The 20,108-nt window shown below is 38.2% G+C and overlaps 1 protein-coding gene across 7 annotated transcripts in view; it reads right to left on the reverse strand.

Annotated features, from left to right (window-relative positions):
* Positions 1–20,108, reverse strand: part of TOX3 (TOX high mobility group box family member 3) — a 317,190-nt gene that overhangs the window by 50,566 nt on the left and 246,516 nt on the right. For all 7 annotated transcript variants that reach the window (XM_033940241.1, XM_033940242.1, XM_033940240.1 and 4 more), the window contains one exon: positions 3,754–4,005. In XM_033940241.1, coding sequence (XP_033796132.1) covers positions 3,754–4,005 — 252 coding nt within the window. The remainder of the gene's footprint in view (positions 1–3,753; positions 4,006–20,108) is intronic.

Raw genomic sequence — 20,108 nt, forward strand, 5'->3', positions numbered from 1 at the left:
TTACTAGTAGAGTTAAGGAAGGAAGAATCATTTCAAAATTTTAAGACATCTAAAAGCACATTTTTTTCAAATGTCTCTCCCGAAATGAATAATGGAATGGGGGACTGCAATCTGCCTTAATTTGTATTAATTTGTACTGATTCGTGTTGATTTGGGTTTATTTATTTCATATAACAGTTTTAGTGGATATGTTTTAAAAATGTTAATTTCTTTGATGCTCTTAAGCTCTGCCAGTGACGGATCTGTGAAGTGTGCTATGCCGGGAGTTGTATTAAGACCTGCACTAAAATATGACTGTTTGCTATCAGGCCGCTTCAGAGACTTTTCTATTTCTTAAATTTGTTTTATTTTATTTTTAATTTATCATCTTCTTTCATTATTTCTATTTTTTATCTCTTTGATTTTTGATCTTGGAAATGTATTATATGCTGTTATTACATATTTTTAGTTTATCAGATACTTTAGCTAGATTGTGAGCCTTCGGGACAGATAGGGTAGTTTTTCTCAAGTACCTAATTTCATTTTAGTTTTATACATTATAAACCACTTAGGTCAGTAAAATGCAGGAGTTGTATATCAAATATTAAATAAACATAAATAAACATTGGTAGCATGGAATATTGCTACATCTTAAGTTTTGGCCAGGTACTAGTGACCTGGATTGGCCACCATGAGAATGGGCTATTGGGCTTGATGGACCATTGGTCTGACCCAGTAAGGCTATTCTTATATGTGGAGAGTGATGAGGAAAATGCAAACATGTTAGATACTTCTGTTCTGTGTTCACAGAAGAAGATCCCGGAGAAGGACCAAGATTGTCTGACAAAGTTACACATGAGAATGGAATAGATACCATGCCATTCATGGAAAAAAAGTGTTTATGAGCAACTTGAAAAATTGAAGGTAGACAAAGCAATGGGACCGGATGGGATCCATCCCAGGATATTGAGTGAGCTCAGAGAGGTTCTGGTAGGTCCTATCAAATTTATGGGTAACTCAAAATCTGGTAATTTTCTATTACTAGAATTCTGTCCTTCACAAATTTTGTAAATCAACATTATTGTACAGCCTCTTTACTCTCTTGTACATCGCAATGAACTGAAAGGTATTTGCGGTTTAGAAATAGAAATGAAAATAAAGATTTGTTCACTAAATCTTTGGAGACGGGAGTGGTTCCTGGGGTTTGGAAAAGAGTGCATGAGGTCCCTATTCACAAAAGAGGTTGCAGAGATGAAGCGGGAAACTACAGGCCCATAAGTCTCACTTCGGTTATTGGAAATATAATGGAAGCGGTGCTCAAAGGAAGGTGAAATTCCTAGAATCAAATGGGTTACAGGATCTGAGGCAACATGGTTTTACTAAAGGTAAATCATGCCAAACAAATCCGATTGAATTTTTTGATTGGGTGACCAGAGACTTGGATCAAGGATATATGCTAGATGCAATTTACTTAGATTTCAACAAAGCCTTTGACCCAGTTCCTCATAGAAGGCTCTTGAACAAACTTGACGGACTGATGTTAGGATCCAAAGTGACGAACTGGATTAGAAACTGGTTGACGAACCAACACCAGAGAGTGGTGGTTAATGGAATTCGCTCGGAGAAGGGAAAGGTGAGTAGTGGAGTCCCTCAGGGATTGGTGCTGGGGCTGATCCTGTTCAATATGTTTGTGAACAACATTGTTGAAGGATTAGAAGGAAAAGTTTGCTTTTTTGTGTATGATATTAAGATTTGGAACAGAATAGACACCAAGAAGGGAATGGAAAACTTGAAAAAGTATCTGCAAAGTTACAGGAATATTCTAATATCTGGCAACCAAAATTCAATGCAAAGAAGTGCAGAGTAATGCAGTTGGGGATTAGAAATCGGAAGAAGCCGTATGTGCTCGGAGGTGAGAAGCTGATATGCACAAATGAGAAGAGGAACCTTAGTGTGATAGTGTCTGAAGATCTAAAGGCAAAGAAACAGTATGACAAGGCGGTAGCTGTTGCCAGAAGGATGTTAGGCTGTATAGAGAGAGGTGTGACTAGTAGAGGAAGGAAGGTGTTGATGGCCCCTGTACAGGTCTATTGTGAGGCACTACTTGAAGAATTGTGTTCAATTTTGGAGACCGTATCTGGCAAAGGACATAAAAGACTTGAAGCGGTCAACAGGAAGGCAACAAAAATGGTAGAAGGTTTGTGCCAGAAGATGTATGAGGAGAGACTGGAAGCCCCAAATATGTATACCCTAGAGGAAAGGAGGGACAGGGGAGATAGGATTCAGATGTTCAAATACTTGAAAGGTATTAACGTAGAACAAAATCTTTTCCAGAGAAAGTAAAATGGTAAAGGGGTGGTAGACTCAAGAGTAATGTTAGGAAATTCTTCTTCACGGAGAGGGTGGTTGATGCATGGAATGCGCTTCCAAGGAAGGTGGTGGAGAACAGTGAGAGTTCAAACAAGTGTGAGATGAACACAGAGCATCTCTAATCAGAAAATAATGGGTATATATTGAAGGAACTAAAGCCAATACTGGGTAGACTTGCATGGTCTGTGTCCCCTATATGGACATTTAATTGAGGATGAGCTTCGATGGCTGGGATGGTTAAGATGGGCTGGAGTGAGCTTTGATGGAAACTCCAGTAGATAGAACCTAAGCACACTATCGTGCAGGGTTCTAGGTTTCTGGCCCAGAAATATCTAAGAAAAAGGACCATTTAAATACGATGATTAATTTATGGAGCATGTATGGTTAGGCAGACTAGATGGACCATTCAGGTCTTTATCTGCCATCATTTACTATGTTAAATGCTGACAAAATAATACCATATTATTTCTTATGTTCCACAATATTTCAACAAGGATTCAATGTACACACACACACACACACACATATATATATATATATATATATATATATATACACACACACATAAACACACACACTCAAACTAGATTCTATAAATATTCAAAATTACTTAATGGTGAAAAAGATTTGTCTTCAACATTTTCTTAAACTTATATGATTCTAGTTGACAGACTATTCCACAGTTTGGGTCCTTGAAATTCAAAGCCAGACTCATGTAATTGTTTACAGCAAACCTACAGAGGAGAAGGAAAATTTAAAGTGCTGCATTGATATTGAATTATTTAACAAATTTCAAAATATTAATATAAAAAATTAATCCAGTAGATTTTACTCCATATATAGCATTATAGACAATACAAGCAATCTTAAATTGGATTCTCTTTTTCAGTGGCAACCAATATAGCTCTTTCATAAGTGGACTAGCCCTCTCAAATCAATGTAATTGGAAGATAAATCTGGCCGCTGTATTATGAGTAACTGTAATCTTATATACTCATTTTGTTAAACCACAATAAAGTCTGTTACAATAATCTAAATATGGAAGCAAAGACAGCATGTGCAACAACCCTAAAGCTAAGCCTTACTTAATACTGATCTTATTGCCCGTTAATTGCTTTAATCTTAAAAAAAAAAAAAAAACTTTAGCAGATAATTAATCTGATCAACAAAATTAAGATTAGAATCCATAACACTACCCTTTGATGTTCTCTCAATCTTAAATTTCTCTCCTGTGATCAGTGCTAATTCTGTACAAGGAAGTGAGTTATAATCATCAAACCAGGTAATTCTCATAAATATTCTAAGACTTTCATCTTTATAAGTATTGCATTGTATTAAAAGATTAACATATGTTTTTTGTACTGTATTTCAGATGTTATGAGAGCGATACAAAAATCTTCCTACCATGGTCAGACCATTGCTGTGGATAACACCTTCTGGTTCAACAACATTTCGTGATATAGTAATAGAAGGAAGATCCAGGCTTTGTGGAGGAAACTGAGGTGTAAATTCATTTCCTTGGGTGGGCAATGGGTCACCGAGGCCTTGAAAAGGCAACAGCACATCTCCCATTCCAAGAGTCAGATCCGATTCTGGAGGTGGAGTGATAGGGGGAATCTCAAATTCTTCATCACCCAAGTTTGGAGTATGGAACGTCTGGCAAGAGAAGAGAGTAAAATGGGTCTTGAAACAAATGTATTTATGCGAACACACATCTATAAGATCATATATTAAGCAGCATTAGTTAGTTTGAAATTTCTTGAATACATTTTGGATTCATATCTGAATTTGCCAATCATTCCAATTAAAGATTTAAGTCTAATCATCATATAGCTTTAATCATGTATCAGTATTAATAGTTTTTTTAATGCCTACTTAATTGGAAACATTTGTCTATTGTTCGATTGAACATTAGCTATATCATATCTGGTTGTATAACACACTGCCACTTTTATTGATCTGTAGTGCAATACCTCAGGGAGCTTACATTATCCTTATGCTTCATAAAATGCTGACAATTCTACAGTGCATAGTAGAATGCAACCTAGCAATGAATGTTAAGACTGTTTTCTGTATTCTTAATAAAACATGAAATGTTATAATTCTCTTTACAGTTTCATTTTCTATGTCTACCCATAAAATGTAATAGAGTTCTTTATACTGGCAGTTACTCTTTGGAAAACAAAATTTATAGTTGGAATGGGGAAACTCAGATCTCTGGGGTTTTGGCAGAATCTAGAATTATTTTCAGATAAAACAACAATGCTGAACTTAGAAAACATCTATAGAACTTTTTAAAACAGTGTTTGCAGAACAAAATATTGCACGGCTACTTATGTGCAACAAGCACTTTCTGGGAACAGCAGGTAATTCATTCCATAAACATGATGTTATCAAAACAGTCCCGACTGGAACCTTATGGAAAGCTTCTCAGTGATTGCTCTATGATCTGCTCAACATGTATGAGCTTTTCTCATAGTAATCCAGTAAATGACAGCAGATAGAGACCTGAATGGCCCTTCCAGTCTGTCCAGTAGTCACACTCATTATACAGTATTATTTATGGTTAAATTGTCTTTTCTTTAATATTTCTGGGCAATAGACCATAGAAGTCCACCCAGTACTGTTTTTAGGTTCCCACTGCTGGAGTTGCCATTGAAGCCGACTCCAGCCTATCCCAACCATCCTGTCACTGGAGCGTCTATCAAGTTCTCCCCAATTTCAAGTGTTCAGTGCAGCTTTCATAAACCACTAGATCCACCCATCATGGAGATACTGCTGCTTCAAAGGCTCAAAGGATCCCAAAAATGCAGCTCTTCAAGTCTCCCCTGATTCGCCCTACCTCTCTTGAAATGAAGAGAAGTGTTCATATAAGCAGGGCAAATCAGACAAAAAATGCAGAGTCACACCTCTGAAGTCCCTAGAACCCCTGAAGCAGCAGTATCTATTCCAGAAACCATTGGCCATCCTCAAGTAGATCAAAAATGATTAGGGACTAGCATTTATGACTAGGATCTGTTTTTTCTTATAATTTAACACAACTAGAAGAAACTAAAATGAATAGGCAAAGATAAATTAAAACACACATGTACAGTATTCCAAGGTGCCTCCTCAAGTTTTTATTGAAAGATTAGGTTCTTACCTGGATAATAATCTTTCTGTTAATCATCTCAGGAGTCTGTATGTAGGGTGACCAATCTGTTCCCACGAACTAGACTTGCAGAAGTATAAATACTTAAAGTTTTGAGCATCTCCCACATAGAGGCAGAGCACAGTGTCCCTTTCCAGTTTTGTCCCAAAGCAATCGAGCTCCATTTAAACATAATACAAAGAAGGAGGGGAACAGGGAATGTCCCTGCATATATTACACAATTCTGTTCTGCCCTGTAACTTACAAACAAGAATTAGAACAATGAACAGGAATTTGTATAAAACAACTTTAGAGAACCAACCTGCGGTGTGCAACTAGCGCTAACAATAAGGGAGCCAAAGGCTGAAAGATTCACTTACATATACAAGATTTCTTCACATACAGCCATCTGACTGACAGAAGAGCTGCAGGCCTGGAATCTAACATCCAAGGCAGAAAAGCAGGCAAAACAGAATACACTGAGGGCGAGCCATATGGACTGCAAAGAAGATTAACAGAAATTAGATTATCAGCTAAGAACCTAATCTTTCATTCTGTTACAGGAGTCCATACATATGGTGATGTACCAAAGCAATGACTGGTGTCTAGGGAGGGACAGAAGAGCCTGCCCACAAGATTGAGGATCCAAAAGCGGCATTCTCTTGAGCCACCACATCCGGAAAAAGTATGCAGAGTAGACCAAGTAGTTGCTTTACAAATCTCTGTGGGGGGAGCTGCCCAAGACTCTGCCCATGAAAAGGCAACACTCCTAATGGAATGCACCTTGAGAAAAACTGTCGGCTCTTTACCAAAGTTTCAAGTTTATTTATTCTTGATGAATCGCCTATTTAAATTACTAGGCGATGTACAATAATAATAACATAAATTAATAAATTAAACAAATAAAATGTTAATGTTGACATAAAAACAAATTTGTTGTTAGTTAAAATTTAACAAACTTAACAAACTGAGTGTAGACATAACTTTAAAATAATTTTGTGGGTAAGACTTACAAGACATGTGTGGTTAAGAGGGGGAATAGTTACAATTTTTGATAGAAGAGAAGAAAAAACATAAAAGGGAAGAACAAGAAGAGGGGTAATAAAAGCCAACATATGCCGAAGAGATGGCCATGAAAATCCATCTAGCTAAAGAAGCCTTGGATTCCAGCCTGCCACGCCAGGACTGGCTGGTTAGCACAAACAGATGATCTGAAAGGCAAAAGTCATTGGTCTTTTCTAAATATTGCAGCAAAACTTTCTGTATGTCAAGCTCTCTCTAAATTCCATCCTGCTTGTTTGAACCAGTAGATTGAAAAGCAGACAGACAAACCTCCTAATTGACATGGAAATCTGACACAACCTTCAGAAGAAAGCAGGAAACACTTGCTTCCATAATTCTAAGGAAGGGCTCCCTACAGGAGAGCTTGCAGCTCCGAGATACACCATGTCTAAACAATAGCAACAAGAAACAGTCTTGACTGTGAGATCCAAAAGGGAAGCATTTATGAGTGGCTCATATGGGGCCTCAGCAAGGCCCTTTAGGAGAATGTTAAGATTCTGTGAAGGAAAAGGATGTCGCAACAGGAACCTGAGCCAGAGCGCATCTCCCAGGAATCTTGTCACATCAGGATAACAGGAGAATCCGGCCACCTGCACTTTAAGGAGGCTGCCACAAGGCCTTTCTCCAGTCCAGCCTGAAGGAAAGCCAGGATGACCGGAATGGGATCCTGAAGCAGCTCCACCTGGTTCTTTTCACACCACTGTTCCTAGTTTTAGTGTAGGCTGCCATTATAGATGGCTTCTTAACCAGGAGAGTAACAATAACCATGTCTGAATATTCCTTGTGGAATAGAGCCTTGCGCTCAAGAGCCATGCCGTAAGACCAAAGCGCTGTGGATTCTCCATGGGGACTGGCTCCTGAGTCAGAAGCCTGCAATAAAGCGGCAGCTTGAAGGTCCTGTTCCGCTGAAGGTGTACCAGGTTCACATACCACGGTCAGTGAGGCCAGTCTGGAACTACTGGGATCACGAGTCCTGGATGAATCGTGACCATGCAAATGACCTGGCCTACCGTGGGCCACGAGGGGAAGACAAAGATGACTGCCAGATCTGGACCAACACATCCACTCCAAGCTTTCTAGTTTCTCTCTGACTGAAAAAGCGCTTCGCTTTTGAGTTTTAGGCAGAAGCTATCAAATCCCATCATTGGCCTGCCCCAGTGGCGAACAATGAGATTAAACACCCTTTGGGAGAATGACCATTCTCTCATGTCCAGGAACTGTCAACTTAGGAAATCAGCCCAAATGGTTTTCCACTCCAGCCATGTGGGCCACAGAAAGAGCCTGAAGATGGGCTTCTGCCCACTGAAAGAGCATCTGAGCCTCTAGGTGTAAGGGGATGCTTCTGGTGCCTTCCTGTCTGTTTACATACTCCACTGCTATGGTATTGTTGGAGAACACTTACAGCTTTTCCCTCAACAACCTTTTCCAGCACCTTCAAGGCCAGTCGGATGGCTTGGAGCTCCAGATGATTTATGGACCACCCCTTCTGATGGCAAGCCCACTGGCCCTGAATCGAGTGGTCAATGCAATGAGCTCCCCAACTGAAAAGACTGGCATCAGTCGTGAGAGTCACACACTCTGATATCCATAGAGGCATGCCCTTTAATAATGTGATTTCCTGAAGCAAAAAAATCAACCCAAAAAAACACACATACACACAGAACCAAATCCATAAACTCAAAGTCGCAAGTCAAAGAGTGAATATGTCCTAATAAAAATGGTGAACACTTTATTATACAAAAGTCCTTTATTCATCAAATAACTGAACAATTCAAACTCAGTGATTCATTGGAAGAAATTTGTGGCTCTGAGCCATGTCGAAAAGAACTCCCAGACACTCCAGAGTCTGGGTCAGTTCAAGATGGCTCTTCTTGAAGATGACAGTCCAGCCCAACTGATGAAGCAAATTTAACACACATTGCACTGCCATCTCACAAACCTACCTGGATGGGGCTCTGATGAGCCCATAGTCCAGGGAGGGATGTACCTGGATCACCATCTTATGGAGATGAGTTGCAACCACCACCATAACCTTAGTAAACGTGCGGGGGGTTGTTGCCAATCCGAACAGAAGGGCTACAAACAGAAAATGCTGCTGAAGTATGTGAAACCTCAAATATCTCCTGTGGCCCAGAAAGATGATAATATACAGATATATCTCCGTGAGTTCCAGGGAGGCCAGATATTCTCCAGGAGCCACAGTTGCGATGACAGACCAGGTCGTTTTCATGTGAAATAGTAGAACTTCAGAAAGTCATTTACTGCCTTGAGATCCAAGATGGGCTTCCAGTCCTCTGTGCCTTTCTTGGACATGATAAAGTATCTGGTGTATCTGCTTGAGCCCGAGAATGTCGGGGACAGATTCTATCCCCGAATGTCCAAAAAGTTTTTGAAGCGAAGCCATGACCTTGGCTTCCTTTATTGGCCACCCAGTCAATGAACAAATCCAGAGAAGGGAGATAATACTCAATCTTGTGACCCACTCGGATAATATCAAAGATCCATTGGTCTGAGGAAATTTTCTCTTACTGCCCCCGAAATGCCGGCAGCCGCCTCCCAATATGCAGAGGCATGGCCACCAACCTGGCATCATTGGGGTTTCTTGGAGGGAGGGTTGACACAAGTCCCAGAGAACTGCTGGGGCCTGGAGCTACTGAAACATTGTCTATAACCTTGGAAGGACCTCTGGACAGAAGGCCCCTGGTTAAACTGCTGAGAATGATGTAAAAGGACGAAAATTGTGATCTGTCACTATGGTAAGGTCATCAAGGCCCTTACCGAACAGCATCTCGCCCTTAAAGGGCAGCATGCTCAAGGTCACTTTGGACGCTGAGTTGCCCACCTACTGTCGGATTCACAGCATTCTGCGAGCTGAGACAGCATAAACCAACACCTTGCTTATGACTCCGATAAGGTCATATAAGGCATCTGCCACATCACTCCTTCCAGCACAAGCTCCGTAGAGAGCTGCCACCATAGTCTGGTGTGGTAAGTCCAAGCAGCAAACAAAAACAGTAGCAGCAACCTTGATCCCTAGAGCAAGAGCTTCAAACTGCTGTTTCAAAATCATGTCTACCTTGCGGTCCTGAGCATATTTCAGCATAACACCACCCTCACTCGGGACAACCGTATGTTTGGTGACCTGAGCCACTGATGAATCCACCTTCAGCTGGTCAAATAGCTGCTGGAACTCTGGTGCCATGAAATGAAGCCTGGACATGGACTTAGCAACCGCTCAGGGACCACTCCAGGGTCTTCCACTCTTCTGTAACCAGTGCAGTAATATCTGGAATACCAGGGGGAAAAAAGGAGGTCTGAATGTTAAAGCCACTCATGACCGTGCACTGGGACGTGGAGGTTGGAGCCTCCAGCTTCAGTTTTTTAAGCATTGGCAATAAAGTGATGGACCGACATGAAGAGGCAGCAGATCCGAGGGTCACCCCTGGTCCAGGAGTCAGGGAGGCCTCAAATGACGACTCAAACAGGGAGCCAGAGTCATCCAGGAGTAAATCCGAGTCCTGAGACAAAAACGTCAGTGTCTGACCTCCAATCCAGCTCCAAAAGGTCACTGGAGCCAAGGCCTGGCTTGCTCAACTGAGAAGCAGATACCGGAGGAGAGGATGTTCCCTGGTTCAAGGGCTGCATGCATGCAGGCTGCACTGATTTAGTCTCTTAAGAAAGGCTCTCCACATCAGGTTTATAAATTCTGGGGAGAAGCCTTGTGCAGGCGAAGCAAATGAAGACTGCAGAACCTCCGGCTAGGCTCTCATGGAATCTGCACATGCTTCCACTTTACGTCATCACGAGATAGGGGATCTGGATGGGACTTTTTACCAAGTTTCCAAGTTTTATAAAAAATTTGATAAAACGCTTATATACAAAGAAGACATATAAATAATACTTAAATTAATACTGACTTACAAGAGAAACCAGGAAAAAAAGGGGGAGAACTATAATTTTTAAAAGCAAAGAAGCATTCAAGGTAAACACATTAAGGGAGGGAAGGGTTTTAGCCTTATAAGGCTAGTTTCTGGTATTTTAGAGAGTCTATCTATCACTGTTAATGAATACTATCAACCATTTCAGAGCCTAATTCTGAAAAACATCATTAAATATTAAAGTTTTAAGAACAATTTTAAATTTGTCTGTCTTTCTTCTCTTATAAAAAATGGAAGACGATTCCAAATTTGTGGGGTTGTTATAGAGAAAATCTCTGCTCGTCTCGTATTTATGATTTTCAACAATGGAATTGTTGGGACATGGCTTGGCTGCGAGGCAATATTGACTTGCGATTGCTTTACTCTTCTCTTAAGAGGCACTTCCAGCTCAATTATCAGTAATTTGTAGTACTGCTTCTTCCCTAAAAGATTGGAAATTCTTTATTATGGCAGCGGGGAGATAAACAAGGCTGGAAACTGTGTTTGCAGCAACAGGCACTGCTAAAAGATCTAAGCCTGATCCTCCTACACCCTCTAAGGTGCCACTGCCAAATGATTCTTCAGACATCCTGGAACAGCTGATAGTAGAGATGTGGAGTATAAAGGAACTGCTCCAAGATAACTCTATCAAGCTCTCTACAGTCCAAAAAGAAGTAACAAATCTTTCAAAGCAGCTGAATATGCTCATATGGAAAAGTTAGAGCACCGGGTAACTGAAAATGAGACAAGCCTGATTCAATTACAGTCAAATAATAAAACTATTATGCGTCTGACTAAAGAACTAGAGGATCTTAACAACAGGGGCAGAAGGAAAAATATCAGACTATTAGATCTTCCAGAGGGAGCTGAGGGTGCCAAGTCTATCAAGTTTTTGGAGGACTTTATACCAAAAATACTCTCCCTGAATTTCAAACAACCGTTAGAATTTGAAAAAGCCCACTGCATACCATCGCGAAGAAACAGCAGTCAGAATGGCCCTAGATCTTTAATCTTTAAGGTGCTTCAATTTCCACAAGCCATGGAAATATTAAAGGCTGCAAAAGAATAAAGAAACTTAAAATGGCAAGAATCAAGAATTTTATTCTTACCTGACTTCACGAAGGCTACAGCAACTGTGAGGAAACAATTTTTGCTACTCCGCCCACAGCTGAGGCAGATGGGAGCAATATACGGGTTGTTATACCCGGCAGTGATGAGGGTTACACATTATAATAAGACCATACATTATGAAGATCCAATGAAATTACAAGAATATATGAACCAATTTCAAGATGGAATATCATAAACCTATGTGGTTTGACTTTATAAACTTTGGAAGACCATCTTATTTTATTACTGACTCTGGTGAATATGTTTTTAATTTTCTGGGGCATGGTAATGACTGCTTATTTAAATGGCGATTTTTGTGCTGGAGACTGAATGGACACTTGGATTAATGAGAGTTACATGGGAGGACCATTATTTCATGGAGTTGGAGCTAATATTCTAACTTGCTATTAACAATGTCGATTTAGAATATTCTAAATGAGTATTGAAATGGCTCAGTTAGGTGGGCCAAGATGTCTGTCAGTTATATGTTTAACACCGGAAGCCGAGCCGCTAATAAAGATTGTCTTGACTGCAGGAAGATCAGCTCTCAAAATGGAGATCGGGTATAAAAATTGTCAAAGCTTTAATACTTGATTAATTTAATGAAATTGGAATAAGGGAAATACTTCATTAGTCTAGTTTCCTATACATCAAAGGTCATGGCAGGGTTTCCAGATCGGGTGTGACATGGAACAAGATCGTCCACGTCAGAAACAACCAAAAATGACTTTCTTTGAAAGGCTGGGGATAGGGCTCGTTTCAGAGCTTACCATTTCTGTGGGACACTATGAGGATTGGGGAAGACATGCAGTATGGAGTAACATTCTGTTAGGCTGATAAATGCTATGGCTTATATGGCTATAAGGATATATAAGTTTAAATGACTAATGTCCTTTTTAGATAGAATTTCTATCTAATCTGTATGAAGGGGTGAGTAGTTATGGAATTATTTTAATGCACTTGTTCATTCTGGGTATAGGGATTAATGGATTACTAATTATTTTTTTGTTTTTAATTGCTTTTAATTAATCAAGATTCTACTATAATTAATATTTTGGTGACAATATTGATCTTGTTAGTACTAGTCTAATATATATTCACTAGTTAAGTGTTAGATTCTGACTAGCAATCACAGATATTTATCTTACTAAATGGAGGTTATTGCATATGAGAGGGTTTATAGATTTAATTTCTGGCTTAGGAATAGGTATATCAGTTTGCTTATTCAATAGATGATAAAGTATTGATGTTTTAATTTTACCTTAGTATTTATATTTAAATATATAACCTTTGAGGTATAAATAGATTGTTTATGAGATTTATCCTTTTTAAAGGGAGTAATTTATTATTTTAATTAATTGATGGTATAATAATTTTATACAAAATGTTAAAGATCATATATATAGAATGTGATATTGTTAACCTCACAGTAGAATAATATTTAATGAATTTACTGTATTTATGTTACTAGAGGGGTTAAATGAAAAATTTCCTCTACTTTGTTTTCTGGATTAAGTAGCTAGATAGGATGTAATGCATATGGTTTAACTGAAATCCTGGGGATTAATAATCTCAATTTATATGATTTTGTAGTTAAGTATAGTTGGGAATTATAATTTCATTTATTAGTAAATATTAAACATAGATTAATTTGGGGGGAGAATTCAAAGTGTTTGGGGGAAGATAGTAATTGCTAGTCTATATGCGTGCACCCAAGTTTTCGTATGATTTACAGGGAAGGGATATGGGAGGGAATTAAGGTATTTTTAGTTTTGGATCCTGGATATGTATGGAAGATTAGTTTTGGTTTTGGCAAAAAGGATATTAGTTTTCCATTTTTTAGTACCTTTATATATAAGGAAATGGCTTTAAAATTATACTCATTAAATGTAAATGGTCTCAATCACCCCAACGGACTCAATCACCCCATCTAAAAGAAAAAGATTCTCAACTTTCTGAAAAAACAAAGAAGTAGATATTTATTTTATATAAGAAACCCATTTATCAGCAGTGGAGGCGGCCAAACTGGAAGGAGTTTGGATAAAACATTGTTTTTTTGCTTCTGCAATAGGAAAAAAAAGCAGGTGTGACAATCCTGATTAAGAAGAAGATCTCTGCTAAATTTGATAACTTTCGGGTTGATCCAATGGCTCTATGTTAATATGACCTCAGGAAAGATACCCTGATGCTTCTTAATATTTCCACACCTAATACTAATCAGGCGGATTTCTTTAAAAAAAATTGCAACAAACAATTCTGTCACTGGCTATGACTAATTTAATCGTATCTGGAGACTTCAATGCTGACATTGATCCAATAATGGATAAACAACTGAGTAAACAATTAAAATCATTAGGTCTGGATAATCTTATACATACATGTGGATTAAAGGATATATGGCGGATTTTTCATTTTAATGCTCGAGAATTTATGTTTTGTTCCCAAGTTCATAAATCATTCTCAATAATTATTTTTTTTTGTTTCAGATCATTTAATTCAACAGGTTACAAAAGCCAACATAGATCCGATCATTTTGTCGGGTCATGCTGGAATTTGGATAGAATATCAGTTCACTGAAGAAGATTCTAATAGACCTGTTTGGAGGTTTAATAATGCACAGCTTGCAGGCTCAAACTTTCTTGAGGAAATTCAAATAAAAATGAATGAGTATTTTCAATTCAATACCTCAGCGATGTCTTTGGAGACTATGGGCTCCTTCTATAAAGGTGTGTTAGGGCCTTAACGTGCAGAATAGTGCACGTTAAAATGCAGCGCGCGCTAGCCGCTATTGCCTCCTCTTGAGCAGGTGGTAGTTTTTTGGGTAGCACGCACTATAGCACGTGCTAATCCGGTGCGTACGCTTAAAACGCTAGTGCACCTTTATAAAAGGAGCCCTATATGGGATGCTTTCAAGGCAACTGTAAGAAGGCAGATTATATCATACTTGGCACATGTTTGGAAAATACTTAGATTTCTCCAATTTGGAACAAATTATTTTGGCTTTAGAATCACAATTGGCTTTGAAATGGGAACATGATACTTTGAATGCTCTGTTGAAGGCTAAATATAAATATAATGAGATTTGCTCACAATTGACTAGGAAAGATTTGTTTTGTCAGCAAAACTCAAATAAAGCAAGAAGAGTATTGGCTAATTATCTTAAAGCAAAAAAAAAAAAAAAAAGAAGAGTAAAGATTGCGGCCATTGAAGATGAAAAAGGTAAAATTTATACCCATTGTGGATGTTTTAAATCAATTTCTGGATTATAAAGCTTTAGATTCTTCTGAGCTATATTCAAATAAAGAGAAAGAAGGAAGAAAATTTTTTAATTTAATTAATGGGCCAAAAATTCCAGAGCATATAAAAGAAAAACTTGAGGCGCCTATATCATTTACAGTCAGCATTGAAGTCTCTCAGAGCTGGGTCCGCTCCGGGTAGTGATGGATTCACAGTGGAGTTTTTCAAATCTTTTGAAACTATACTGTTACCTCATCTTTTAAAATTATATCAATCACGAAGGGTCAGATATCAGGTACTATGGCAGAAGCTTTAACAATTGTTTTGCCAAAGCCAAACAGAGATCCCATGTTGGTTTCAAACTATAGGCCTATTTAATTAATGTGGATGGAAAAATTCTGGCTAAACTATTGGCTCTAAGGTTGGCTAAGGCTCTCCCTTACATAATTGGAATACACCAAACGGGTTTTGTTGCTCAAAGACATTCTGAAAATAATACCAGATTGGCACTTCATATACTTAATTTAGCAAAAACAATAGATGATCCAGCAATCTCTGTTTCCTTAGATGCAGAGAAGGCCTTTGATCGTGTATAATGGACTTTAATGTACCAAGCAATGGATTGGTTTGGGATAGGTTCCAGATTTATTCAAATGATTCAAACCTTGTATAGTTTCCCCCTCATCTAGATTATATATTAATAATTCATTCTCGGAACATTTAAGCTTAAAGAGGAGAGTTAGACAAGGATGTCCCTTATCTCTTTTGATATTGTTTTAGAACCCTTGTTGTTGGCCATTCAGCAGACAAAGGAGATACAGGGTATTCCATATGCAGGTCGAGATTATAAAGTTTTGGCTTATGCAGATGATATTTTGCTTCATTTGAAAAATCCTGAATCAACCATCCCTCATTTACTAGAATTGATTGATAGTTTTGGAAAATTTTCTGGATATAAGATAATTTGGAGTAAATCAGAGATTTTCCATTGAATATACATTCTGTAAAATGTTTATTTGATCCATTCCCATTCCTTTGAAAGAGGGAATAAAATATTTGGGTATAATGATTAAAAAATAATTGGGGAAGATACAATGACAGTAAATGAAAAATCCTTATTATTGAAATTCAAAGAGATGTGTGAACATTGGAATCCATTATATCTTTCTTGGTGGGGGAGAGTCCAAACCATCAAAATGATGATCTCGCCTGTAGTTTGTTACCAAATGAGTATGTTACCAGTTCATTTTCAGAGTTCTTTTTATAAAAAAAATTAAATGGGATTCTTACAAAATTCCTTTGGCTTGGTAAAACTTCTAGAATAGCCTTAGTATCTTTGCAAAAATCTCAATCGGCAGGAGGGGTAAATTTTCCAAATTTTTACAGGTATCATCAAGCCTTTATTTTGCATCAGGGTATGTATTGGATCATTCCTGAACTCATGGAGACCCTGCTGGATTGGTTAATTCTGGAAAGTCATCTTATGGCCCCACTTCATCTCATATAACACCCCTTATAATAGATTCACTTGATCAGATCAGTGACCACTTCATCTCAGCCATATATCGAGTATCAAATTACCTAGAATATATAAGGACAACATTATCTTTCATTAACTTACGTGACATTAAAATTTACTGATGCTTTAATGCCTATTCCGATAAAGCAATCTAAGGTGTGCTAGCGTTTTTACCGCAAGCAGGATATTACCGCACGCTAAGCGGCTAGAACTAATGCCAGCTCAATGCTGGCGTTGGTGTCTAGCGCATACGGAAATATAGCACACGCTATTCCGCGCGTTAATGCTCTAATGCAGCTTCGTAAAAGGAGCCCTAAAGTGTCAATCCCTATGGTTAAACTCCAAGATACAAATCGGCAAGTCTAAAATCCTCTGAAAACTTTGATTGCAGGCAGGCATACGTACTAGAGAATGACACGCTGACAAAATTCATCACTGTTCCCGTCCCCGCGGATAACCGCGGGAAATAATCCCATATCATTTTCTAGTGTCTATTTCAACCTCAGTCCTTCTACACCAGCATTCTTCAAAGCAAAGCTTAAGGGTCAGTGGTTGAGTCCATTCATACTCTGATTCTTCCCTCTCTCCTTAAAGAATGACATGAAGATGGTTTCCCGCGGTTATCTGCCAGGACGAGAACGGTGATGAATTTTGTCACCATGTTATTCTCTAATACGTACTCTAGATGATGTAATTTTAAATGGGAAAATGGTAGATTTATTACAGCTACAACAATCATTTGGTATATCAAAGTCTCAAGGTTATAAATGGTTACAGTTGAAGCAGGCCATTCAAAAAGGGTTCCCTGATTGGCACAGCTTAAAAAAAATCAGTATAGCTTGTGGGGCTATGCTTTCAGACAAATTTTCAAGGGCATCAGGCCGCTAAGTGGTACAAATTAATATTTGGCGAAAAAAACCTAATACAAGTTTGAGACATCTGGAGTATAGAAACAAAGCAGCATATTTCTGCTACACAATGGCCACGAATTTGGACTTGGAGAGTGAGATGTACAGCGTCAGCATCTATGAGACAAACTTGGTTCTTTTTGTTATATAGAACTTTTTGGATACTTGTTCATTTACAAAAGTTGGATAATTCAAAGTCTAATAGATGCTGGCACTGTCATCTTGAAATAGGGACACTGGATCATTTGTTATTTTATTGTCCATTGATACTCAATTTTTGGAAGTCAATTTGGGGCAAAATTAATATGATATTAGGTGTCTCTATGCCATTGTCTTATGACGTGGTTATATTTGGGACATTGTTGAAACCTAAGAGTCCAATCGACACAAATAAAAGTAGACTTCTTCTGATTATGACGGGGGTGGTCATGCAATTGATAACTAGGAACTGGAAAAACTATGACAGGTTAAACTTTTATTTTTGGTGGGAAACACTTTGTTTGTACTATAGGTATGAAAGAATGAATGTGGAACAACTGGGACACAATAAAAAGTTTAAAGAAGTTTGGGGTCCATTGAAGGCATTTGTTAAACAGAAGATTGATTAAATTAATTAAATCCTTAATTCCTAGAATTTCTTTGATTTCTACATACATCCAGATAGGGAGGGAGGGAACGGGGTGGGCAGTGGGAGTAATTTGTTTTAGTATTTGTTCAAATATAAGTGTTTTTATTTGTTATATCTGAATGTATAGTATATTTGCACCTTTTATAAGTTTTGAAAATTAATAAAGATTTAAAAACATAACTAACAACAACAACAAAAAAAGGAATTGTTAAAAGATTTTGTTCCGCTGATCTAAGTGTTCATGATGGAGCATAAGGCAATAGCAGTCTGTCAGAAAAGTAGGTTGTTGTAATTGCCGGATTTTAAATGTCAGAAGCGCTAGTTTGTAGGTTATCCTATGCGGAATCGGCAGCCAGTAGGCGTTTTTTAGGAGGGGTGTAACATAATCAAACTTTTTGAATTAGCAATGATTTTTATCGCTGTGTTCTAAATAATTTGTAAACGTATTTCTTTATGGGGCAAATTATTGTATGAAAAATTGCAATAATCTAATTTTAAGATGACCAAAGAATGTATTAATATATTAAGAGATGCTGAATCAAGTACTTTTGCTAGAGATCTAATCATTTTTTAATTTAAAGAAGCAGTTTTTGACAGTTAAGCTGATCTGATCATGATAAGTTAATTTGTAATCTACAAGGGTCATTTCATAAATAATGCACACTATTTTTTTTAATTTACAAGGTTTTTTTTCCCAAGTATTTCTTTACAGTCCTTCAATATAATCTCACTGCTTTGCAATGACCGAGTCCCAACATCTGGGAAGCTTCATTATTCCATCCAAGACACCGTTTTGTTCACTTGCCAAATGGCTCAGGTACTGGCGGAAGAAAGCTTTTCCATAGATGCAAAACGATGTCCACGCATAGGTTGTTTCAACTTTGGAAAAAGGTTGAAGTCTGGTGGACTCATGTCTAGATTTCTAGACTGTAGGGAGCATGAGGTAGCACCTCCCAGCCATATTCATGTAGTTTTTCAATGACGAGTGGAGAGCTCCATCTTCCCCACGACCAAAAAAATTTTGATGAACTCAAAAGTCAAATGATGATTTTGCTTACGATCATGAAGGCATCATTATCACAGTCAAAGTTCCATGTAGAAGAAGTGTCACAGCAGTGTATTATCGTGATTTTTTTGCAGAAAAATGCACAAAACCCGACTTCAATTGTTCTTGGATGGGCAACTCATTCTTCACAATGCTCGCCCGCACACAGGGAATGTCATTGAAAAACTACACGAATACAGCTGGAAGGTGTTACCTCATGCTCCCTACAATCCAGACATGAGACCATCAGACTGACTTTTTTCCAAAGTTGAAACAACTTATGCGTGGACATCGTTTAAATTCTCTAGAAGAGCTTTCTTCCGCCAGTTCCCAAGCCATTCGGCAACTGAATTAAAACGGTGTCTTGCATGGAATAATGAAGCTTCCCGGATGTTGGGACTCGGTCATTGCAAAGCAGGGAGACTATATTGAATACTTGAAAAAATACTTGAAGAAATACTTGAAAAAAAAAAAAAGCAGAAATTTAAAAAAAATGTGTATTATTTATGAAATGACCCTCGTAGATTGACGCCTAAGATTTTAACTGAACTGACAGATTGGATGGTGGAGTTAACAATTACAATTGGACTTTTCTGTGTAAGGCCATCGTTCCAGGGAATTAACATTGTATTGGTTTTATTGATATTAAGTGCCAGAATATTGTCTCCTAACCAACAACTAATTTGTTCCAATTTTGCATTCAATTCAAATATATTGTTTGGGCTCTCGGACATCTCAAGGATATGGATGGGACTAAGCTTGAAGTTCCCACCCAGTACAAGGAGGCTCCTCTGCTGAACAACCAGCACAATTTGGATAAGTAACTGTCCTCACACCCCGAGGAGTCCATCCCAGTCAATTAAAATTAAAATTGAGTGGTTTTGAGGAAGTTAGAGGCTTTTGAAAAAAGTTTTATGTTTCAAGTTTATTAAGTCTTGATATACTGTTTTTTGTTTTTTTAAAGTAGTTTAAAAAGACTAAGGGCTCCTTTTATGAAGGCACATTAGCGGTTTAACGCATGTAATACTGTGCACTAAAACGCCAGCCGCACTAGCCGCTATCGCCTCCTCTTGAGCAGGCGGTAGTTTTTCGGCTAGCATGTGATAAAAAGTCACACGTGCTAATGTGCCTACCGAAGCTGCAGTAGCGGTTTAACGCGTCTAAGAGTGCGCGCTAAACCACCGGATGCACTAGCCGCTACCT

The sequence above is a fragment of the Geotrypetes seraphini genome, chromosome 4 (assembly GCF_902459505.1).
Source record: "Geotrypetes seraphini chromosome 4, aGeoSer1.1, whole genome shotgun sequence".
Taxonomy (NCBI): Eukaryota; Metazoa; Chordata; class Amphibia; order Gymnophiona; family Dermophiidae; genus Geotrypetes; species Geotrypetes seraphini.